This window comes from Oncorhynchus keta, chromosome 2 (assembly GCF_023373465.1).
Source record: "Oncorhynchus keta strain PuntledgeMale-10-30-2019 chromosome 2, Oket_V2, whole genome shotgun sequence".
Taxonomy (NCBI): domain Eukaryota; kingdom Metazoa; phylum Chordata; class Actinopteri; order Salmoniformes; family Salmonidae; genus Oncorhynchus; species Oncorhynchus keta.
Genome location: NC_068422.1, coordinates 75056322 through 75082468, shown reverse-complemented (window position 1 = coordinate 75082468; position 26147 = coordinate 75056322). Strand labels below are relative to the sequence as shown.

General features: G+C 43.1%; 1 protein-coding gene across 2 annotated transcripts in view; it reads left to right on the top strand.

Annotated features, from left to right (window-relative positions):
• Window positions 1-743: 743 nt before the first annotated feature.
• Window positions 744-26147, top strand: part of LOC118362587 (leucine-rich repeat-containing G-protein coupled receptor 4-like) — a 30712-nt gene continuing 5308 nt past the window's right edge. Inside the window, exons 1-11 of one of the 2 annotated variants that reach the window (XM_052483540.1) lie at window positions 1405-1547; window positions 3408-3434; window positions 10658-10729; window positions 14279-14350; window positions 16572-16643; window positions 18716-18931; window positions 20488-20559; window positions 21739-21807; window positions 22860-22931; window positions 25596-25667; window positions 25934-26002. In XM_052483540.1, the coding sequence (XP_052339500.1) occupies window positions 10668-10729; window positions 14279-14350; window positions 16572-16643; window positions 18716-18931; window positions 20488-20559; window positions 21739-21807; window positions 22860-22931; window positions 25596-25667; window positions 25934-26002 (776 nt within the window). In that variant the 5' untranslated portion in view covers window positions 1405-1547; window positions 3408-3434; window positions 10658-10667. Of the gene's footprint in view, window positions 1548-3407; window positions 3435-10657; window positions 10730-14278; window positions 14351-16571; window positions 16644-18715; window positions 18932-20487; window positions 20560-21738; window positions 21808-22859; window positions 22932-25595; window positions 25668-25933; window positions 26003-26147 lie in introns of both variants that reach the window. The other variant, XM_052483529.1, reaches the window with a different exon arrangement.

Here is a 26147-nt window from a genome sequence, read left to right as displayed (position 1 = left end):
AAGGAGGGAGCTGTGGACAAGTAACAAAGTACCTTGCCCGCCACCCTTTTGGTGAAAATAGAGTCCTATTTAGCACAGTGACTCTTAAACCACTGAGAGAGAAGTGTCTACTCTACTGGCTGGATTGTTCACACACTTTCACATTCCCCCTTGTTGGAGGCAGGAGTCAAGCAGAAATCCTGAGTGGCGCAGCAGTCTAAGGTATGGCATCGCAGTGCTAGAGGCGTCACTACAGACCCGGGTTTGATCCCGGGCAGTATCACAACCAGACGTGATCGGGAGTCCCACAGGGCAGCACACAATTGGCCCAGCGTCGTCCGGGTTAGAGGAGGGTTTGGCCGGGGTAGGCCGTCATTGTAAATAAGAATGTGCTCTTAGAAACTGTTTGTTACACTTTATTTTAGGCCTACAGTATTATTGGTAGAAATCATATGGTAAAATGTAAATAACCTGACAATTAGGCCTATCTAATAATAACAACTACATTTCACTCAGTTGGAATTCATTAAAATAATAATGGTAAGCCTACCATTATATCAGATATTGACCAATTACTACCACAGGACTAACCTGAGATGGTATCACACTCAAAGAAATGACCGAGGTGGAAATGAATTGATCATTTAAATTAATTGTTACACAATTACAAACGTATTAATTGCAGTATGTTGCTTACTAAAGCAAAAGTGTGACGTTGTGAAATCATTAATATGTAGGTCAATATTAACATACTGTATTCAGCAGATCGTGTGGCAGGTTGTCCGGCAGGGTGCTTACCGAGTGAGCAAGAAAAAGCGGGCTGCTGGTGGCAGGGAGCAAAGGAAGGAAACGTGAGGAATGGCTGAAAGCTGACTGTGTTTTTCTACAGGAAACAAATCAGGAGGGAAACAATAGCAAAAATAACGCACCAAGTGTTTCCCATTTCGGTTGGAGAATTGTACTGAGGCTTCTTATTTTGTCCACGCACGGATCCGTCTGGTTTGCTGATTTAATGGGACAACGAAAACGGAAAAAAGCAAAAGGTGTCGATTTTGTCGTCTGTGTGGACGGACGGGTGATACTTATTTTTATAGGACCAACACTCCACACGGGATGAATATGAGGACACTTAGTGCAAGGTAAACAGCATTGTTTGAGTAAAGGAAATGTCTCAGACTTGACAAGGGCAGATATATGTTTGGTGGGACTGATGCATTAACATGTTATATCCTTGAAGTGGTCGACTACCTATCAATAATAATACGTATTCAAGCTTCTTGGACAAGCCATCACAACCGAGCAGTCACACGAAAAGTAGCCTACATGTCCTTATAAGAGAAACGTAAAGCCATTTTTGCTTAGTCTGAACAGAAGGAAAACATGCGCGTGTTTGTCATCTGGATATTTTTGCGGTTGTTTTCACTACGGGATGGTGCGGCTGGTCAAGGACACTCCACTCCGGCTATTTGTTCGTCCTCATGCAGCTGCGACGAGGACGGAGGCGCCGATTGTTCTGGGAAAGGACTGACCACTGTCCCAACTGGTCTAAGCGCCTTCACCTACTATCTGTAAGTATCAACACATATTGAAACTGTGTAATAAAACACGATTAAACCTATAATCAATATCTCTCCCTAGTTAGGAAGTGTTTGTAACGGTAAGGTCGGCCACTACTTACTCGAGTAAGTACTGGAGCAAACTTTTGCACAATGGCTGTCAATTAAGCAAAATAATCGAGTGCGTTATTACAACTTTGGGCTGTGGATCAGTTATTCAACTGATAGCAAACACATTATTGTGGTTGGTATGAGAGAGCAAACACAAAGAATGATGAACAGCCAGAGGAAAAGTAGGCCTTAAAATTAAAGGTTGGTACAGTATATACAGTATTGGCTAGGCAATGGTTGCCAAATGGTTCATGCTGGTCCAAACTCATTCACTTGCTGACCTTTCCTTGATATGACCCCTCTTATACCCTAGTATTTTACTCTACTGAAAAGCATACAAGCTATAGCATATTCCTTGGCCTGGGACCTGGACTTTCACTTTCTTAGACAACAGCCATGATTTTTTACACTTATATTCAGGGACATGTGGAATAGTAGCCCATCATCCATGTAAAGTAAGAAGATCTTAATTAGCTGATTCTTCGGCCTGTCTTGGCTCTGTAGTCTGGACTGACTCTGTTGAGATGTAAAGGAATAGAACTAAGAAGACATTTTGTGCCTACTGCTGTGAGAAGTCTGAGGTTTGATCCAGCACAGGCATTGACAGAGGGAACCTCATGATGCTTTGGTGTAATCCTTTTCATTTGGCCTTTATAAAATTGGAGATCAAACATTAACAGATCCCAGAAATACCTGCCTGAGACTGTTTATCCTGAATGCGACTCCACTCACCAACTCACATCATGGCAGAGAAAGTGTATGCCTACCCCTAAAAGACAACACTTTGGACACACTTACCCATCTCAGAGACAGTTGTTGTGGTTGGTTTTCTGATATTTGCATTACATTTCCTTTACAAAGTGATGCAGGAAAACCTTTCAAATTCATCTTACAGGGAATTCAGAATGACCCAGAATTCAACCCCCGAATGTGTCAGTTCAGTAACACTTTACTGTAATAATGAAGTCTTATTTACTTCCAAAGTTTCCTAAATTGCAATATTGTGGCTCAAGCAATTTATCAACATGGGGAAAATGTGCAATGTTAAATTATTTGTAGACTATATTTTTAACAAAATAAAATGTTCTGAATCTTGTTCAGGAACCGCCGAAAGGAAAAAGCTGTTGTGATCAACAGAAAATAACAACTAAACCAAAAGCCCTATGACATGGGTCTTTTAGTTAGCCTACAGTTGATTTTAAGGACTGATGACTGTTTCTTTTCTGTATTCCCTGTGATTCCGCCATCATATCTGTCTTTGTCTCTGTAGCAAGAAAAGCGAGTTGCTCTGCACTACCTTACTAAAGAGAGAGAGCATTACTAACTGAGGAGAAACTGAGACTGGGACTACATAGTTAATACATTTCTGGTTAACTGGCCTTAAAGGTTTCACAATGTCTTAGTTAATGATAAACAGAGCAGCCGCCCAAGGGCGTCAAAGGGTCTATGTGTTATTTATTGAAGGTGGATGAAGGAAATGTGCTTCCTAATGTGGAAAAGAAGGAAGGATCTGACCTTGAGAAGACTACCCTCTGGGCACACACTGGTTGAATCAAAGTTGTTTCCATGTTGTTTCAATGAAATTACATTGAACCAACGTGAAATAGATGTTGAATTGACGTCTGGGCCCAGGGGTATTGATACAGAACAGTTTCATATCCAAGACTGAATGAGACATTTAAATATATACAATATCACCATCACCTTTATTTACATAACATAAAAGCTGAGGGGTTGGTTTTTACCTTTGTTTCCACCTAGGTGCCTGAACATTACACCACATTGACTGTAAGTACATTTTATTGACTTCTTGAGTTCATTAATATCCAGCAGAATTGTAGAAATACACACGCTCTAGAGTTGACCCAATAAACTGCCAGTGTTGTTTTGTGTCAGGTAAAATGAAGAGAAACCGTGGTATTTACCAATATGTCAACCTCGACACAGTGTAGTGTATGTATGCTGTTATCAAACATCATGATTTTTTCAGACTTACATGTAAGTTACCAACATATCCCCAAATATTGTATTACAATTGTGATGTCTACTTATTACGATTGGAAGTGTGGGCTTGAAGGCTTCTTGTGCACCTACACTGAGCAAGGGTTAACCAAATGCTTTGTGACAGCTTTTTAGCTCATAACTACGTGATATATTCAGTTCAAGCCCTCAGAGTATTTGACGGGTTGCCTTGGAGCAATTCCACACCAACATAGTGATTTTTCACTTTAAAATGCATGTCAAACAAAAACCAATTATTGCAAACAAATGATACAACTCCATGCACAGGGACTACCTAGCAATTTCCTCTGACAATTCAAGTAAATGTGTTTTTGTAAAAGGTTCAGTGGAAATTGTTAAAAGTGGTCAATCATTGGTTTTTGTTTGAAATGCATGTTAAAGTAAAAATATTTGTCTGTTACTGTGGAATTGACCCTTAGTGCAGCTGTCTCTATTTCTCTCTCCTTGTATTTCTCTCTCTCCCTCTCTCCATTAATGTCTCTTCTCCGTCTCTTATTAAACTCCCCTTCTTTCCATTCCTTCTGTGTTTTGGTGAGTAGAGGGGGCAGGGGTCATGATGGATTAGTGCGACACATCACAGCTGTAGAAATACTTTTTTTGTCAGTGTTAATTCACAGGGAGGCTGTGCTGAGCTGGTAATGCTCCTAACCGGAAGTGAGCTAATGTTTGTTTAAAGAACTAAACAAAATATTCACCTCCATAATGTTAATTTAATCCCAGTTAGCGCTCATCAAAGGTGGAATTACATCCTTAGTACTAGAAATATATTTTGGTAACACTTTACATTAAGTTGCTTGTTCGCTGGCATACTAATATATTCATTGGGGTACACATTATCTGCTGTGACGTTTAGTGGAAATTATAAGCTTTTTTGCTCAAACAGCAGAAACACAGGGATCAATCAGCAAGACGGGCAAATAGTGAAGCTTGATAAATTGAGTAAAGGAAATACTGAAGGGAGAGATTAATGGACAGAAAGAGACAGTGAAATTGACACACACACACACAGAGCGAGAGATAATGACAGAAGCAGACAGGTCCAGCAGTCTTACAAGAGGCACATTGCAGGCCCTGCTGTCCCCAGAGGTGGGAGAATGTTTTCCCAGAAGGTTGGCTTTGTTTGTGATTTTCCTCCTGCTTTGATTCCATCCAGTACAACCTGCCACCCCATGAAGGTACTGAAACTGTTGTACATTGAAGCTGAGAGGAGAATGGTTTCCCAGAAGGTTGGCTTTGTTTGTGATTTTCCTCCTGCTGTGATTCCATCCAGTACAACCTGCCACCCCATGAATGTACTGAATCTGTTGTACAGAGAAGCTGAGAGGAGAATGGTTTCCCAGAAGGTTGGCTTTGTTTGTGATTTTCCTCCTGCTGTGATTCCATCCAGTACAACCTGCCACCCCGTGAATGTACTGAATCTGTTGTACAGAGAAGCAGAGAGGAGAATGGTTTCCCAGAAGGTTGGCTTTGTTTGTGATTTTCCTCCTGCTGTGATTCCATCCAGTACAACCTGCCACCCCATGAATGTACTGAAACTGTTGTACAGAGAAGCAGAGAGGAAAATGGTTTCCCAGAAGGTTGGCTTTGTTTGTGATTTTCCTCCTGCTGTGATTCCATCCAGTACAACCTGCCACCCCATGAATGTACTGAAACTGTTGTACAGAGAAGCAGAGAGGAGAATGGTTTCCCAGAAGGTTGGCTTTGTTTGTGATTTTCCTCCTGCTGTGATTCCATCCAGTACAACCTGCCACCCCATGAATGTACTGAAACTGTTGTACAGAGAAGCAGAGAGGAGAATGGTTTCCCAGAAGGTTGGCTTTGTTTGTGATTTTCCTCTTGCTCTGATTCCATCCAGTACAACCTGCCACCCCACGAAGGTACTGAATCTGTTGTACAGAGAAGCAGAGAGGAAAATGGAAGGCAGCAGTTCTGTTATGAAGAGAACTTACAGAAATAGGAGCACAAACATTAACTTCATCTTTTGAAAGTCAGGCCTTGGAATTCTGGAATGTCTTCTTAAATTGGAATAGTTTCAGACAGTTATGACTAGACCTGCTCTTGTCCTGCATTTGTAGTTATTTAGAGCGGTACTTCAAGTTTTTATTTCATGTGTGGTCATTCTTCAAAATTATTAACCCATATACTTAGTCACAAAATAATATACAGTACTGTACATTGCCACTTTCATTGGCAATATCCTACAATACTTTAACATTTATGCATCTGTTGATTTACATAATCTTACGGAATTTGACACAGGCAGGAATTGGCCTGTGCCCTTTGTTTTATCAGTCCATAAATCAGAGTGTTGGGTTGGCACCAGCCAGCAGCCCAGGGGAAGGTTGGAGAGGTGGGCTGGGGGGTGGAGCTGCCTGCAGCATGTTGGTGTGTACATTACGTTTTTTATTGGCAGCTGAAAATGAGACTCTCCTGCCTGAGGACAACAGGTGGGGAGAAAGAGAAATACGTTCTGGAACCCCCCTCACCCTGTACACAAATTTCCCCTCCGACAGATACGAGTGACGAAAGAACATCTCAGTCTCTTGAGGGCTTGGTGACTGTGTGCACTCTCGCTCTCATGTGTGCGTGCGGGGGGGGCATGAGGGTTTGGGATAGGAGGGGTTCACTTCTCACATCTCATCTCAATTGAAGTCCTTTCATAGTGTGAACAAGCACAAGTTTAGGGGAGGGAGGGGATAGGGGGACTAATGCCCTTTCACTCACTGGTCCAGCTAGCTCACTTGCCATTGGTGCCCTCTATCCATCTTAAGCTGAATGATACTTTTGTTCATGGTCAGCAGAGGTGAAAGAAGCCAGTCACTGGTTCCCGCTCCCAAACAGGATGACTACAAGATGGTAGAATGTTTACTTCTCTCTCCCCCCTTTTGCTCTGTCTCTTTCTCTCTCTCCCTTATACACAACTCTCACTCCTTTTTTTACTTCTAATCACTTACTCATCTTCACAATTTTTATCATCTTTTTCCATAGTCCTCTCCAACTCTCTCATCATCACATTCTCTGTCAATCTCTCTCTCTTGGTTCAATTCAATGTTGTTAATTGGCATAAAAAGCATACATTTGAATAGCAAAATAACTAAGTTTAATGAAAGCCAACGACAACAACTCCCATACCCATATCAATCACTTCTCTCGCTCTGTCTCTCACCGTTTTAGGACTGACATGTTTGCCTTGCAGGCTGGTTGTTTGCACTCTAGCTACAGCGAATCAGCCTCCCCTTGTACCCATGTGGTAAATGCTTGACCTTCTCTGCACTCCCATGGTGGAACACTCTGCCCATTTGTGTATACAACGTGCCCTTGTTCCTTTCCACCATGGCAGCCAGGGAACCTCAGCCATCTTCCTCAATTCTCACCACCTTCACCTCTTTAATCAATAAGAAACAGCCAGCTGAGAAAATAGTTACCCATTACTTGCATTTTTTCCCACAACTCTGCTGTCAAGGGACCAGGGGGCTAAAAAGCCAAAGCATTACTGAGTTTGCTTTACTTCGGAGGTAGTCAATGGTAGCAGGTGGTTGGGTTGGTGCCCGGTTTGGCTTCTCTACCTCAACAAATGACGTACCGGCAGGATATCGATTTTCATTCAGATGACATAAGCCGGCTAAATAAACACTGCCAAAAGGTATTGAGGAAGTGAAGTTGTCCTCCTTTTGAAGATCACCTTGGGATTCATGGTACATCTGAACTAAGGCTATGCCTCCTTGAATCATGGCCCTTGCTGAGACTACATCAGATACTTTTTACACTTGCTACCTTCAACGCCTTCCAACTCATCACCCAGAGATCTTCAAAGGACAGACATAGTAACCTTTTTCCCCATATCTCTATCTTAGTTATCTGCCGTTGTCCTGTCTGTCAATCCTTGCTGTTCTTGGCACGGTAGCTTCCCCTCCCTCTCATGGCTCCATGCCAGCCAGTGTCTGATCCGCCCACACACATACCACATACACGCCTTGGTTTTGGAGTCGCTTTAAGTTGAATCTCTTTTTGGTCTGCCTTTGCCAAGCAGTGCAATCTTTCCATGTATAGTTCTCTGTCTGTAATGTGGAGCTCTGTGGTTGTTTTGTGGCTTTGCTGAGCTCCTTGTCTGGTCTGTGGACAAACACCAGTGGCCTGTGTAATTGTGAGGGGAAAGCTAACTCCGAGCTCAGGTTAAAATCATTCTGACCAAGATTTGTTTCGGATCAAAACGTTGTCAATAAATCAGTGAATTGGGAGCATAAACAGTGTTCAGGCCTTCTTTATTAGCCCTCCACCAAAGTCTTTTAAGGATGTGCTTATAACCACAAGCTTTTCTAAAACCATGCTCCAACCATCAGAGACTGCACAATAAGCAACTAAATAACAAGTATAATTTCTCACTTGCCAGAGACTTGAACAGGGTTGATGTCTTTTTGACCCTCTTACCATGGAGAGGTTGTGGTTGGCTTTGAGATAATGCTGAGATAATATATTTATTCTCATCTTGCATCATAGCAGATGAATTATTGCTTATTTTTTTTAATTGTTTCAAAGGTATAGATTTTGTCTTTGACATTGACCCCAAAAGTGAGTTTGGAAAGGTATCATGTCTTTTAGCAGACATTTTTTTCTGAGTAAAAGATGATCTGTGTGTCTCTGTTTACTTGGATAGGCAGTGAATTCCCAGGGAGTTTTAAAGGTGCTCTGTTGAGACTTGACAACAGCCTTTGCTGCCTGCTCCCCATACTTTCCTCTGCTGCCTGCTCCCCATACTTTCCTCTGCTGCCTGCTCCCCATACTTTCCTCTGCTGCCTGCTCCCCATACTTTCCTCTGCTGCCTGCTCCCCATACTTTCCTCTGCTGCCTGCTCCCCATACTTTCCTCTGCTGCCTGCTCCCCATACTTTCCTCTGCTGCCTGCTCCCCATACTTTCCTCTGCTGCCTGCTCCCCATACTTTCCTCTGCTGCCTGCTCCCCATACTTTCCTCTGCTGCCTGCTCCCCATACTTTCCTCTGTTGGATTTCTTTGTCACTGATCTCCTTTTTTTTCTGTAGGGAAATCTCGCTTGAGAAGTGAAACTTTTGGCAACTCTTGCTAGAAATGTGATTCTTTCCGTTTCCCACCAAGGCTGATATGAGCCCAAAGTGACACCTTTGCATTATTTGATGTCATGTTGACATTTCATACCCTCAGAACAGTGGGCATGTAACTGTTTTGCTTCAGAAAGAGTGCTGTCTTTTCTATATGTATCACAGCTGTATTTCTAGGTAGGTCCCCTGATGACTAAAGCAGCTGGGAGGGAGGGTGACAGCATTCACAGACCACCCCTTTCATCCTGTCCCTGTGGCTGCCTGCACTCTTGACCATGGCAGCCAACAGCCTGTGGAAGATGGTTACAGAGTGCGGGTGTAGGGGTGCTGTCAGCAAGACCGAATGTATCCAAAGGGACCACCGGGAAAGCCTTCCAAATAGTGGCCACACAACGTCCCAAGGAGAGTCCGTAGGGGGGTGGATCAAGGTGGAAGCTCCATTGTACAGCTCCTAGAAGGCAATTGGATAAGCTAGGTAACCTGGAGATGGGGAAGATAGATGGCAGGGATGATGAGGGCCTTTGTAGTTAGAAACGTGGGGGGTGGGATTGTGGCGGGCGATATTATCCTTTAAGGATCCAAAGTCCTACATGCACACACATGCAAGACGTTGGGGAGGCCTGGTAGTGAAATTCAAGATTGGCCCTTTTATTATTATTAATTGTATTTTTTTCGCACCAATTTCGTAGTATCCAATTGTTTCAATTCCCGTACGGGCTTGGGAGAGATGAAGGTCGAGAGTTATGCGTCCTCCAAAAACACAACCCAACCAAGCCGCACTGCATCCAACCCGGAAGCCAGCAGCACCAATGTGTCAGAGGAAACACCCTAGCGACCTGCTCACAGAAGTTGCTAGTGCGCGATGAGACAAGGATATCCCTACCGGCCAAACCCTCCCTAACCCGGACGACGCTAGGCCAATTGTCCCCATGGACCTGTGCTTGAACCCAGAGTCTCTGGTGGCACTGCGATGCAGTGCCTTAGACCACTGCGCCACCCGGGAGGCCTAGATTGACCCTTTTTGGGGGTTTCGCTTCATTATCAAAATCAGGATGTTTTTTTTCAGTCCTGTTGTGGTTCAACTCTAACATCTGATGTCTATGGACTCCTCTTTGAAACCAATGAATGGATTCCTAATCAAGATGAGAGTGGCCCGAAGTTAAAAGCTACTCTCTGTTGTGGAACACAAGGGAATTGTTATGGTGTCATACCATTTTTGCTGTCTTTTTATACTATAGCCTGTGTCATTGTTATTGGAAGTAAAGATGATCTGTACTAATCTGTAGGCTGCTTTAGGATCATTCTAAAAAACAGTTTACAATCTTTACTAAACCTGCCTATATAACAATCTCTCATCAATTCCTAGAACTTTAGTTGGATTCGATGACAATTTTTGCCTACGGTTACTCTCTATGTATTACATATGTAAGTCACATACTGGATTAGTCAGGTGGGGAAGAAACGTGAGTGCTGTCTGCATAGTTGTCGTGCTGCTACATGCCTGTCTTTCTTTGCAGTGAGTTGGAAAAGTGAACGTCCCCTGGGCAATATGAGGAGGGTTTCTTCAAGGGTTTACAGTATTGCTGGGGACCTGTTTTGGCCCAAATGAAGCATTATACTGCTGGGGAAGATGACAGTACTTCCCCTCTACCAATCTACAGGAAAACCAATGTAACAGTGTTGAAAGCATGCTTCTGAGCAGTTACTTCCTAGTTATGCCTCAAAAAAGATACATGTGTTACACACAACCATGGCATCAAACATTATATACTATTTCTGCAATTCTCTGTTGTTGTGTCTTAAGGAGTATAAATCCAGCTTGGTTGTTTGAGATTTGAATTGGAATCAGGGCTGTGTTCTGTTTCTAACCTGAGAGAAATGCTGAATCACTCATGACACTTGTTGTTTGGTTCCAGTGACATCAGCATGAATAACATCACAGAGCTCCCGGCATTTGTCTTCAAGAACTTCCCCTATCTAGAAGAACTGTGAGTATTCATCTTTTCTAGTACATTACCCACTACAGTTTGTCACATGCATATGATAATCAGTGGTTTTCAACCACAACAGACCAGTTGTATTATGTGTTTGATCAACAAGTTGCTCAACGAGATATGAAGAACCTTGTAGTTTCTCTTACACCAAAGAGTCACGCCTTGTGTTTCCAGAAAGGGCAAGTTACACCATGATGACTATCAAAAAGTACCATGACTATAGGCTACGTATGTTTCCAGAGAACATGTATGTGAGATGCATCACATTCTTTCTTTCATTGTATTTTCTTTGAGAATTTACAGGGTGGCAACCGCATGTCTCAGTTCTGGGACCCATTCAATGAGCATATCTAATCTTAGTGTGTTTGTCTTTTTTTTTTTTTACTCTTGAAATACCCCTCTGTCTGGTTCAGAGCTAGAAGTAAAGATAAGATCTGTCTACCTGATATCAGGTAACATGTCACCCTGAGAATGCAAAATGACCAGCTAACATTATTCTGCTTCTGTGCCCATGTTATTTTAGCCTGTCTGTGTCTATCATCTCGGACAAGTCTTTGCTCCCTTCTCTTCTGAACACTAGGTCTACTTCATCTGCTCTGTCAAAGGGCAATTTACATTTCATCGCATTGTAAGTGGAGGAATGCAAGGCAGGAAGGAAGAAGGCAAAACAATGGTTTCCATGAGAACCCGGCTAAAAAGGCACTCTCTCTGCACTCCACCACTCAACATTACCTTTCAGGCAGGGGCAGGCTCCTGCCCAGTGTCATATATACTTAGTGAAACCTGTTCTCTGGGTTCCATCCTGCTCTGGAGCTGAGCAGTAGGCTTGGGAGATACCGTATACCGGGATATTTTTCAAAATACTGTCTATCATTTTCAATACTGTTTTTAAAAAATGGGGTGCGTTTTATTTATTTATTATTATTTTTTATTTCACCTTTATTTAACCAGGTAGGCTAGTTGAGAACAAGTTCTCATTTACAACTGCAACCTGGCCAAGATAAAGCATAGCAGTGTGAACAGACAACATCAGAGTTACACATGGAGTAAACAATAAACAAGTCAATAAAACAGTAGAAAATAGAAAAAAAAGAGTCTATATACAATGTGTGCAAAAGGCATGAGGAGGTAGGCGAATAATTACAATTTAGCAGATTAACACTGGAGTGATAAATGATTTGATGGTCATGTGCAGGTAGAGATACTGGTGTGCAAAAGAGCAGAAAAGTAAATAAATAAAAACAGTATGGGGATGAGGTAGGTCAATTGGGTGGGCTATTTACCGATAGACTATTTACCGATGGACTGTACAGCTGCAGCTTTCAACTATAAGAAATCCTAAAATGTGTCAAAATCAATTATATCCGGCGGAGGGCTCCAGCTACGCATTTGGTTTGCTAACTTGCAAGCTGAGAGGCTAGATTTCAAGATATTCAATCCCCTCCTGGATCAGGATCCCTGTTGCCTAAATTGTTCTGTACCCCAAAAAAACTAAACAAAAAAACTAGTTTTGTTTTGTTTGAATTAGCTCCCCTTGTGTACACTGCCGATAATCCCGCATACCCCGGTATGGTACAGAATCGGTATCTCGGTATGAAAATCAGGATACCGCCCAACCCTACTGAGCAGCGCTGTAGGGCCTAGCAGTTATTTTTGTGCTTCGGAATGCTGTTTTGTTGACAGCTGTCTAGAGTTTTTAATTTGTGTTTGTTTAGCCTTATCCTTGAAACAAATCATAAGGTTTCATTGAGTGAACTGAGAGGATGGCGTGGTGGTGTTGTCACTGAACCACAGCTCCAGCCCTGAGGGCTTACTGAGAAGAGAGGGGGACATGCCCAGAGAGAAACATTCCCTGATAGTCACGCAACCCTCCTTCATACACACCTCCCATCCTGAACAAAGCACAACACAGCCTAGCTACCATGCTGACCGATAAAGAGATGTAGGGGAGTCGTCCCCCTCAATTTGTGTTTGTATGTGTTTGTCTCTGTACACATTTGTCTCCATGAGCGTGTGTTCCTGGTCTCTTCACCTTCTGATGTTGAAGTGTATGTTGTCTACCAGTGAGTTTCTTAGTGAAATAGAATGGTTGTGGGAGTGGTGCTACAGAAGGGAAGGATTTAGTCTTTCCTCAACAAGGCTTAGCACATTCTTCTGCCTTCATCAAAGCCTAGGGGGACGTGTTCTGAATTTGTTGACAGAAAGGGAATGGGTGGGGAGGTTCTTCACCCTGAAACATGAAGGACGTCTTAGCAATTTGTTAGCAGGCCGACGTGTGGTGGCTTGGCCGTAGACATGTGGGCGTTTACCAGCTCCAAGACTGGACGTGAAGTTTACAGTACCATATAAATGTGGCAGACACACTAACCACATACAATTTGCACATGAATCCTACTCTGCTTTCAAACCTGATGCTTTGTTACTTGAGTCCTAGATTAATAATGAATAATTGTCAGTAGTTGGGCTTGCAGTTGCAGCAAACTTAGTGCAAGAGAGTCAACAGGTAGGCTTAACATATGTGCATGAAACTGGCCCCTTTGACTACAAGTACTTCAACAGTTCATTTACTGCTGGGAAACAATAAAAATGCTGTCAAAAGGAAACAATTCCGTCAATGAATAGTTGATAAAGACTCATGAGAAGCCAAATTGATTTGGGTGTCCTGTGGAATCCTGTGGTTTGAGCCAGAGCCAAGCCAAGTTGTAGAGCATGTACCATTATATAACCTTCCAAATCCAGCCATGTTTGTCAACCACAACAAATATTATTTTAAACATGGTCTGCCATTGGATCACAGTGGAAGTCTGCCACTAGTATTTGTGTGTTTAGACTAGAGACCCTGTCATATGATGCTGTCTGGTTGTTATATGATGGACCAACTGTGTTCGACATCCCTGGAAGTGTGTCCCCGAGTAGGCCCCAGTAAGGGGGTGCGTTGTGGGGTTGTATTAGGGCATGGTGGGAGTTGTTACTCAGATTCCCCAGGCTCTCAGTCTCACACCCAGCAGCTATTGGCTGCAGGGGAATCTAATGCCACCCAGCTCAAGTTGCAGAGGGTGATAAATCTGGTGCTAATCTCCCAGGCCAGATTTGGTGGAACTATGAGTCCCTGACATCCCGCCCCCACATGATTATTCACATTGCCAGTTCTTCCTGATATCCTGGCTGGAAGGGAAGGGGAGGTAGACCAGGCCCAGGAAGGGAAACCTAGGCCCAGTCCTAATGTGTCCACTCTCCCCAGAGGGTCTGGTGAAGTGAGAAAATGCTGTCGCACTGACACGTCTCTCTGGCACCCCAGGCGTTATGTTATGCTATGCTATGCCTGGTGACACAAACTGGAGCCTGTGGGGTGTTTTCATTCGTTTTTTTTGGTCAATGATTTTCAATCTTGTATGTATTAACATTTCAAAGTGAAGCTGTTAAATTGAGAGCTTTGAAAGTTGTACCAACAACATATAGATTACTATATGAATCATTGCTTTCGATGCAATCATGAATTGATCACCATCTTTTTCTCTCTCTCTTCCTCTCTCTCTACCTCAGGCGACTGGCAGGAAATGACCTCTCATTCATCCACCCTGACGCTCTGTCTGGACTGCATCAGCTCAAAGTCCTGTTAGTGTGCCGCTCATCGGTCCTCCACACACACTTACAACACGTACACACAGACAAACACTCATATAATACCTGTATGTTCTGTGACTGTACATTGAGCCAAGGGTTCAAAGACCAGTACTGGTGAGTGCTCGGGCACAACCCACACAAAATCAAACACACAGACATTCACATGCACACACCTGTAAATAAAACTGGTGAATGAAATACAGGTGAATGAAATAAAACGGAGGTGTTCACTTCCTTCCCAACGAGCAGTGGCCATGTGACGTGTGTGAAGAGGCAGGAAACCAGAGGGCCTGTTCCCCTGGGCCCTAGCCTGCTTTGACGACAGAGACTACTGATAGTAGAGAGGAAGGGAGATAGTCACCATAACCACATCTGTGTCCAGTAGAGACTAGAATCCACAGATGGATACTAACGCTCATCACTACATGGTCAAGTACTCACATGCCACATAAAAATTACTACAGTTTACTGTTTACTGTAGAATACTACAGTACTTACTGTAGTATACTATACTACACACTGTAGTATCTCTTGATCATGTGTAGTACGAGTAGTATATAATGTTGTAGTATACTGATGAATACTATAGTATATACTACAGAATTATCCACAAAAAACACTAGTAAATATTGCTGAAATGTCAGTCAGCCAAAACCTATTTTTTACTATATTAAATATTACAGTATTTAATTTGCATATACCCTGCCCATTCCACTCCCCATATCCCAATTTGTGCCCCCTGTAAGTGAGAAAAATACAGGCCAAGGATAGACCATATATACTGAGTGGACAAAACATTTCCGTGACAGACTGACCAGGTAAATCCAGGTAAAAGCTATGGCCCCTTATAGATGTCACTTGTTAAATCCACTTCAATCAGTGTAGATGAAGTAGATTTTTAAGCCTCGAGATATGGATTGTGTATGTGTGCTAATCAGAGGGTGATTGGCCAAGACAAAATATGTAAGTGAGTTTTGAACTAGTTATGGTAGTAGGCGCCAGGCGCACCGGCTTTGGTGTGTCAAGAACTGCAATGTTGCTGGGTTTTTCATGGTCAACAGTTTTTCCAGTGTATATCAAGAATGGTCCACCACTTGAAGGACATCCAGCCAACTTGACACAACTGTGTGAAATGTGTTCTTTTAGTATTTGTCCAGTATGTTTTGTCAAAAAGAGAGCCCCCCCACTTCTATGAAATAGATGATAAAACAAAAACACTTTAGTAAATACTACAGTAATGACTGCAACAATACTATAGTATAAACTACTGTTTTCTACTACAGTATTTATACTACAGTAAACCGTAAATACTACAGCATACTACAGTATTCAATGTAGTGTTTTTGCAGACTTCAGACTGCAAAAAAACAATAGTGGGTAAGTCTGCAAAAACACTACAGTGAGTGAATACTATACTATTCCTACCATAGTATACACTAGTATTCTTTCATATGGGATATGCATGCAGACACAAACGTGTGTGCTCAGAGACACACACATCCTCCCCACAGTCAAGTATACTGTAATGCATAGTGTACACTCTACTTCACCCCGAACCCATACACAAGCTTATGAAACAAAGCCTGAGGTGCTAGTTAGTCAATGATTTTGACCCTTTATAGAGATAAGAGGTTGAGAGGCTGTAACACTTTGTGATCCTTTTGTGTTCATTTTACATGACATTTTAGTCATTTAGCAGACGCTCTTATCTAGAGCGACTTACAGTAGTGAGTGCATACATTTTCATACTGTGTTCACACTTTAACTCAATACAGAGCTGATCTTCTCATTCTCGTACACACCACGTGACTGCTTGTTGCATCACGAGCCGGCTACCACCTGGTTACTCAACCCTACACGTTAAAGGTTGCTGTCCTATATACATCGACATTGAATCACTGGTCACTTTAATAATTGAACACTAGTCACTTTAATGATGTTTACATACTGCTTTACTCATTTCATACCGTATGTATTCTACTGTATTTTAGTCAATGCCACTCCGACATTGCTCGTCCTAATATTTATATATTTCTTAATCAATTCTATTGCTTTGAGATCTGTGTATAGTTGTGAATTGTTAGATATTACTGCACTGTTGCCGCTATGGAACACAAGCATTTTGCTACAATTTGGTTGTGCAGAAATTGTAATGAGGAGGCATGTTGGTGCGACCACAGTTCAGGTTATAAAGCTGTGTTCTCTCCCTCAGGATGTTGCAGAATAATCAGCTGAAGACTGTTCCAAGTACAGCTATAAAGAACCTCTACTCTCTACAGTCTCTGTGAGTCCCCCTATCTCTTCACCCATCTGGAAACACACACACACACCCACACACACACACACATCTTTTAGAGACTTGAAATGGCAAAACTCATGGACATCACAAGCATAATCATGACATTTACAATGGGAAGCATTCACTCTACAATGCAATTGACCTATTAGCTTCCTCTAGACTGGCCTGCATCATTGCACTAACCTTTACACAGCTCACACAGCACCATCTGGTTACCATGCTGTCTTTACCCCCCACCACGTTGCATTTACCAACAGTTAGACATCATCTATTTATTTATGTGGTTGATTTTTGCCTGTATGGGTTTGAAAGGGATGTGTGTGGGTTATGTTTCCTAGACACTGCATGGCTCTCCAGTGCAGCAATTGTAATTATTGCTGTGTGACCTGGAATTTTAATTCAGGTACCAGTAGAAAAATTAAGGATTCTAGCTTTAATACCTCAAATATTTTTCATTGTGCTCCTAAATGTCTTTGTGTCCGCCTACATTTTTCAACTTAGGCGCGCACATGTGCTCCTTGTAAAAATAGTCAGCGTAGAACCCTGCACTGGTTTCCAAATCCCCAGCTCCTCAGCGTCTCTTTTCTTTTGACCTTAACTTAGTGACTCTGTGACTACTGCATGTCACTCGACGAGGGACTATGACTGAGCATTACTCCATCTTTGTTTCCCTGTGCCTCTTTTGACTCTGACTGTGAATAGTGTAGGATGAGTTCCAGCTGGAAGCCTGGTCCGGGACATGCTGAAAATCCAGCTTTCTGCCATTTATCACCTCTCCAGATCCTTTCCCTCAGTCCCACGTTTTCCCTCTCTTTTTCCTTCTCTTTTTTTTGCATGAGTCTTTTCTCTCTTAGGGGCTAAGGTCTGTAGCTGAAGTAATATGTTTTGGCAGAGCCTAGCTGGGTTTGTATAATGCCTTTGAGAGTTAGATGTCAATCATCGTGCCTTTCTGCTTCCAACACAGACTCGTAGGGAATGTAGAGGGAGAGAGAGATATGGAGTCATGGAGGTGGAAAGAGAGCTAGGGAAGAGGAGATTGAAACTTAGAGGGAGTCTGTGGAAGTGCAGAATTACAAAGGGATAGAGCTTTTGTTGCGAGGGAGAGAGTGAACGTTGTGATACTACATTAAGAAGCAGGTTTCATGAATGAGGAACAGAATGTGCAGCACCAGCCAAATACAAAACTAGTAGAAACCTTGAGTGTAGAACAAAGCTATTTAAAACCTTTTGATTGTAGTCCTCACCAGAGCAGTTTAAATAGTTAGAAATAAATGCAGAATATTTATAAGAGTAATTAAATGCCAATTTGTATAGTAACGCCATGCTTTCTATACATACGTTATAATGTAGTTGTAACGGTTTCCCTCCTCTTCTGAGGAGGAGTAGGAAAGATCGGACCAATGCGCAGCGTGATAAGTGTCAATATTTTAATTAAATATATTTGAACACTGAATACAAAAGAACAAGAAAAATAAATGAAAACCTAAAAGGTTCTGTATAGTATAACATAGAGACAGAAAACAACTACCCACAACCCATAGTGGGAAAACAGGCTGCCTAAGTATGGTTCTCAATCAGAGACAACGATCGTTAAAAATGGAAGACCGTAGTGTTAATGTTTTTCTACTGAGGCCATAGAAATACCTCATAAATACCATTCCTTACATGGCCCTTGATTCTCTCTCTCTCTCTTTCTCTCTTTCTCTCTTTCTCTCTTTCTCTCTTTCTCTCTTTCTCTCTTTCTGTCTGTCTGTCTGTCTGTCTGTCTGTCTGTCTGTCTGTCTGTCTGTCTGTCTGTCTGTCTGTCTGTCTGTCTGTCTGTCTGTCTGTCTGTCTGTCTGTCTGTCTGTCTGTCTGTCTGTCTGTCTGTCTGTCTGTCTGTCTGTCTGTCTGTCTGTCTGTCTGTCTGTCTGTCTGTTATGTGCTGTATCAATATGAAATGTCCTCAACGTGAGAATGTTAATGGTGGTGAATGTATGACAGGATTCACATATTGGTGTGACATAACTAGTAAGATAAAGGTTTCTAAAATCTCTTTCCCCCCCCTCCCTCTGCAGACGTCTGGATGCCAACCACATCACGACGGTGCCTGAGGATAGCTTTGAGGGCCTGCAGCAGCTCCGCCACCTCTGGCTGGATGACAACAGCCTGACTGAGGTCCCAGTGGGCCCCATGAGACACCAGGCTAACCTGCAGGCTCTCACCCTGGCACTCAACCGCATCACCCACATCCCCAACAATGCCTTTGCCAACCTCTCCAGTCTGGTGGTGCTGTGAGTGTTGCAGATTTATCTATTCCAGACCTGGGTTCAAATACTATTTTAAATCTTTCAAATGCATTTAGCGTTTGCTCTAGTCTCTCTGGTGTGCAAGAGGGGCAGGGTTTGGACTCCTTGTGATTATTCTATTGGTTCCATTGTACCAGGCAAGCTCAGTAAACTCAAGATAGTATTTAAACCCATGTCTGAACTATTCAAGTCAAAACAGAGGATCTGTTCTGTGCTCCTTCCCATATGGGAGAGTTTGGGGGGTTCAACTCATTGACTGTAGATTCAGATGTAGCACATACATTAGATATTTTTGGTGGAGATTTACATCTGTTGGAAGAAGAAAATGTAGGAATCATGGGTAATAGAATATAACTTTTATTATGAAAGACAGTTACATGTAACAATTTTAATATTTTTAAACAAAGTGTCAAAGGAACTAACCCTCAGATTACACTTCTCTACCATTCAAACATTGCAGATGTTCAAATCCATTCCACTCCAAGTCAAATTAAATTCTCAGTTAAATACATCAACATACTGTATGAAGCCATCACTTACTGTGGAATGCACACACACGCACAAGGAAAATGCTATGGCTGCAGAGCCCAGTTAGAGGGAAAAAGGACAGAGCTGTGTCCCTAGTGGCTGGCAAGAATAAACAGGAAGAAAATACTTTGAATCCATCAGCCTTCGACACACCAGCACTCACAATGATACCTGACTTACCAATCACTGTGGTCTCTGGTGATAGCTGCAGAGGACATTTACCTGATGAATAGATTGAATTGGGTCTTACTACCAGGCAGGGAGTGTGGGAGATGTGAAAAGTGCTGCGTTGTTCATCCACAAAGGATGGGATGCCATGTGGCAGATTGAGCATTTTGTTTTATGTGTGTTGTATGCCAATAAGAATTGCTATATTATATCCTGCTTAAAAATCCAGACAGGTGACCTCTCGAGTGGCGCAGTGGTCTAAGGTACTACATCGCAGTGCTAGCTGTGCCACTAGAGATTCTGGGTTCGAGTCCAGGCTCTGTCGCAGCCGGCCGCAACCCGGGAGACCCATGGAGTGGTGCACAATTGGCCCAGCGTTGTCGGGGTTAGGGAGGGTTTGGCTGACACTAGCGACTCCTGTGGTGGGCCGGCTGCAGTGCAGGCTGACACGGTCGCCAGGTGTTTCCGGTGTTTCCTCCGACACATTGGTATGGCTGGCTTCCGGGTTAAGTGGGTATTGTGTCAAGAAGTAGTGCGGTTTGGTTGGATCGTGTTTCGGAGGATGCACGGCTCTCGACCTTCGCCTCCCATACGGGAGTTGCAGTGATGAGACAAGACTAACTACCAATTGGATACCATGAAATTGGGGAGAAAAAGGGGTAAAAAAATATATATATATATAATAAAGATGGATTCCTATTAAAACCTCCCCGCATGTTCAATCACACAGACTAGATATCCTGTACATGTTCCTTCTGTTGTTCAATGTCCCTTTTGGCTCGTCTGCAACAGTGAAGTCTAATTTGAGCCGGGAATGGAATATAAATATATCCTTTATCTTCCAGGCATCTGCATAATAACAGAATTAAGGAGATTGGGGAGAGCTGCTTCACGGGGCTAGAGAACCTAGAGACGCTGTAAGTGCATTTGAATACAAACTCATTAACAGTGTGTATGAGCCACTCACCCCCCCACACACCCAGAGCAGCCGGGACGTCAGTGTGTATGAGCCACTCACCCCCCCACACACCCAGAGCAGCCGGGACGTCAGTGTGTATGAGCCACTCACCCCCCACCCCCAGAGCAGCACGTCAGTGTGTATGAGCCACTCCCCCTCCCCCACACACACCTACACACCCAGAGCAGCCGGGACATCAGTGTGTATGAGCCACTCACCCCCCACCCACACACCCAGAGCAGCCGGGACGTCAGTGTGTATGAGCCCCCCTTCCCCACACACACACCCAGAGCAGCCGGGACGTCAGTGTGTATGAGCCACTCACCCCCCCACACACACCCCAGAGCAGCCAGGACATCAGTGTGTATGAGCCACTCAGCACAGAGCACACATCAGTGTGTATGAGCCACTCACCCCCCACACACACCCACACACCCAGAGCAGACGGGACATCAGTGTGTATGAGCCACTCACCACCCCCCACCACACACACACACACACACACCCACACACTCAGAGCAGCCGGGACGTCAGTGTGTATGAGCCCCACACACTCAGAGCACACACTTCAGAGCAGCCGGGACGTCAGTGTGTATGAGCCCCCCTTCCCCACACACACTCCCAGAGCAGCCGGGACGTCAGTGTGTCCACTTCCTCCTGTAATTGCTCCAGGATAAATGGAGCGGAGTCCGTGATGGCTATCTGCACTACCCTCCCATTGTTCGCTTCCTCCTGCGTCGCCAGCCTGAACAGTGACACAACATCTTTAGTCCGGAGGGGACAGAGACATTCTGACCTATGGTTTAACAGCAGCCATATTAGACGTACCATGGCTGTTACAATTATTTTTGCGGTGTCACACTCACTCAACATTGACACTGATAAAGCATAAAGAGAATGTTCTTACTTACTATACGAGCCTACCTTATATTATGAGCACTCCAGTCTGTCATGGGAACGACAGTACACTTGGCTATTTTATAGTGTTGTGCCTGAAACTGGAAGATCAATATTTTACTATCGTTAAGGTGACCGTATGTTTGCACAGCACTGCTAGTGAATGATTACAGTATGATTGAGTGTGCTGTGGTGTGTGGTGTAATGATTATGAAACTCCCTGCTCCTTTTGGCCCCTCAGGGATCTTAACTTCAACAACCTGATGACCTTCCCAGAAGCAATCCAGGCACTGCCCAAACTGAAGGAGCTGTGAGTACTGTCCCATGACAAACACATGCACACACACACAGTCACAAATGGAAGCACACGCACACGCGCCCGTCACTGACACACAGGGATGCACATGCGTACACAGATTCCCTTTGTGAGATTTTTAAAATCTGAAATGTCAACTTGAGTGATTAGGTTGTTTAGTCAGTAAGTGACATGTGGCCAGGAGGTGATATCATTTTCTGCAAAAAGAGGAGACCCCTCGTCTTTTCTCCAGTGTAACTGTGGTTGTGTGCAGGCTGCAGTGTTTTTGTAGAAATGTGAGCTGTTGATGTGTCTCAGTGGAACTGTGAACCTTGGCAGGGGGAGCTGAGAGATTAATGATGGGGTCTGACTAGTGCCCCCAAGAATACACTCCTCTATCTGTTTTCCTTACCTTTGTTGCTCTCCTCTCCTGTCTGTCAGCACTGTAGTAGAGAGAGAGGCTGTCTTAATGTTCCTGTACAATGGTTTCTTGATCCCTTGAACTTGTGATGGATATAAGGGACATGTCTACTAGATAAAAGACGCAGGCACATTAGGTACATTACCTGGTCTTTGTTTTCACAGTGTCACTGGGACATCTTGGACAATAGATCATGACTTCACAATGTTTAATGTGGACAGTAACAACTGTTCTCCAGATGGTGTCCTTTCATATTTCTGATGGAAAAACAATATTGAACAGATATGGAATTTACCATGTTTTATGACAGCAGTATAGATTAATTAGCAGTAAAACCTTCAGGCAAATAATTGACATGCTCTAGATTGAAAGATGCCATCTAATGGTGAAAACTGGAATTAGCCACATTAAGTGCAGAAATCAGGAAGCTGTAGCATACAGAAGCTGTGCATACAAAATTAGTGGTCATTTACATATTGGCAACTATAACAGTTTACTTAATTTGGACCTCTCGCTTTTCCTAATCACAATTTATATCTTGTTCAGCTGTTGCAACTGTATCATTGCATATTTAATATTCCACCTTCATCCCAAAGATTGTGGTTAGAATAATTGTTTCACTGTGTATATTTTCATTTTCCTCCAGTGGATTTCACAGCAACGACATAGCAGCCGTACCTGAGGGAGCCTTCCACAAGAACCCTTTGCTCCGCACCATGTAAGACCATACTTCAAAGCCAGTTCGACAGTCAACAAATACTATAGAATAGAACCTTAAGCCTTCACACATTCATGTACGAGCACAGTGTTACCCAACTCCAGTCCTCCAGTACCTCCAACGGCACACATTTTGGTTGTAGCTCCAGTCAAACTCACCTGATTCAACTCATTGAGTGCTTGATGATTAGTTGACCAGTTGAATCAGGTCTGCTTGTCCGGGGCTACAAAATATGTGTACTGTTGGGGGTAGTCCAAGACTGGAGTTGGGAAACACTGTACTAGTATGTACAGTTTATCATATTTACACACATAACTGTCTCAGTAACTGACTGACTGACTGACAGCACCAATCTGGTAATATAGTGACTGACTGACTGACTGCACCAAATTGGTAAAATAGTGACTGACTGACTGCACCAAGCTGGTAATATAGTGACACTGACAGCACCAATCTGGTAATATAGTGACTGACTGAGGGCACCAATCTGGTAATATAGTGACATGACTGTACCAATCTGGTAATATAGTGACTGAGTGACTGACAGCACCAATCTGGTAATATAGTGACTGACTGAGCACCAATCAGGTAATATAGTGACTTGACTGACAGCACCAATCTGGTAATATAGTGACTGACTGACAGCACCAATCAGGTAAAATAGTGACTGACTGACAGCAAATCTGGTAATATAGTGACTGACTGAGGGCACCAATCTGGTAATATAGTGACTGACTGACTGTACCAATCTGGTAATATAGTGACTGGTGACTGACAGCACCAATCTGAATATAGTGACTGGCTGACAGCACCAATCAGGTAAAATAGTGACCTGACAGCACCAATCTGGTAATATAGTGACTGACAAGAATATAGTGACTGACTGTCTGGTAATATAGTGAAACACACCAATCTGGTAATATAGTGACTGACTACAGTTAAAATATCATCTGGTAATTTACACACATAACTGTCTCAGGTAATATAGTGACTGAGTGACTGACAGCACCAATCTGGTAATATAGTGACTGACTGACTGGTAATATAGTGATTGACTGCACCAAGCTGGTAATATAGTGACTGACTGACTGACTGCACCAAGCTGGTAATATAGTGACTGACTGACAGCACGAAGCTGGTAAAATAGTGACTGACTGACAGCACCAATCTGGTAATATAGTGGCTGACTGACAGCACCAATCTGGTAATATAGTGACTGACTGACTGCACCAAGCTGGTAATATAGTGACTGACTGACTGCACCAAGCTGGTAATATAGTGACTGACTGACTGCACCAAGCTGGTAATATAGTGACTGACTGACTGCACCAAGCTGGTAATATAGTGACTGACTGACTGCACCAATCTGGGAATATAGTGACTGACTGACAGCACCAATCAGGTAATATAGTGACTGACTGACTGCACCAATCTGGTAATATAGTGACTGACTGCACCAAGCTGGTAATATAGTGACTGACTGACTGCACCAGCTGGTAAAATAGTGACTGACTGACAGCACCAATCTGTTAATATAGTGACTGACTGACAGCACCAATCTGGTAATATAGTGACTGTACCAATCTGGTAATATAGTGACTGACTGCACCAAGCTGGTAATATAGTGACTGACTGACAGCACCAATCAGGTAATATAGTGACTGAGTGACTGACAGCACCAATCTGGTAATATAGTGACTGACTGACAGCACCAATCAGGTAATATAGTGACTGACTGACTGCACCGAGCTGGTAATATAGTGACTGACTGACAGCACGAAGCTGGTAAAATAGTGACTGACTGACAGCACGAAGTTGGTAAAATAGTGACTGACTGACTGACAGCACCAATCTGGTAATATAGTGACTGACTGACAGCACCAATCTGTTAATATAGTGACTGACTGACTGACTGACAGCACCAATCTGTTAATATAGTGACTGACTGACAGCACCAATCTGTTAATATAGTGACTGACTGACAGCACCAATCTGGTAATATAGTGACTGACTGACTGTACCAATCTGGTAATATACTGACTGACTGCACGAAGCTGGTAAAATAGTGACTGACTGACAGCACCAATTTGGTAATATAGTGACTGACTGACTGACTGACAGCACCAATCTGTTAATATAGTGACTGACTGACAGCACCAATCTGTTAATATAGTGACTGACTGACAGCACCAATCTGGTAATATAGTGACTGACTGACTGTACCAATCTGGTAATATAGTGACTGACTGACTGCACCAAGCTGGTAAAATAGTGACTGACTGACAGCACCAATCTGGTAATATAGTGACTGACTGACTGCACCAATCTGGTAATATAGTGACTGACTGACAGCACCAATCTGGTAATATAGTGACTGACTGACAGCACCAATCTGGTAATATAGTGACTGACTGACAGCACCAATCTGGTAATATAGTGACTGACTGACAGCACCAATCTGGTAATATAGTGACTGACTGACTGTACCAATCTGGTAATATAGCGACTGACTGCACCAAGCTGGTAATATAGTGACTGACTTACAGCACCAATCTGGTATAGTGACTGACCATGGGCCCTATAAGATATTTGTCCAGAAGATGGTGCCATTCTCGCATAGTAAATTAGTTTACTGTCAGTGTCCTCTTCTCTTATCCTCCCCAGCCACCTGTATGACAACCCCCTGTCCTTTGTGGGAACTTCAGCCTTCCAGAACCTGTCTGACCTGCACTCCCTGTAAGTCCCTGTCCATATCTGTTGGAAAGCCAAGTCTGGTACTCTGAGCATTGTATTCATAGTGTTGTAAGGATCTCTGAATTAACTGCTTTACAATAACAGTGTATGAAATCACCATGTGATACAATACACTGTATATCGCTGGTGCTCAGATGCTTTTTTCATACCATGATCTAATGTTACGAGTGAACAGTTATTCCGACTAAAGTTAGTCTCTGGTCTGTCATACCTGTTTGTGTTCTAACCCTGTGAGGTATGTGTTTCAGGATGCTGCGTGGAGCCAGTATGATGCAGGATTTTCCCTGTCTCACTGGGACTAGCAACCTGGAGAGTCTGTGAGTACACAATACAGCAGATGCTTTACATCAACATACACAACTGACACTGACCAACAATGTTAGAATGAATGTGTTTGTGTTAGACAGATTGAGTGATTGGCTTTTTTTCTGCCTTGTTTGAGGTTAAGTGAGACCGTTTGTC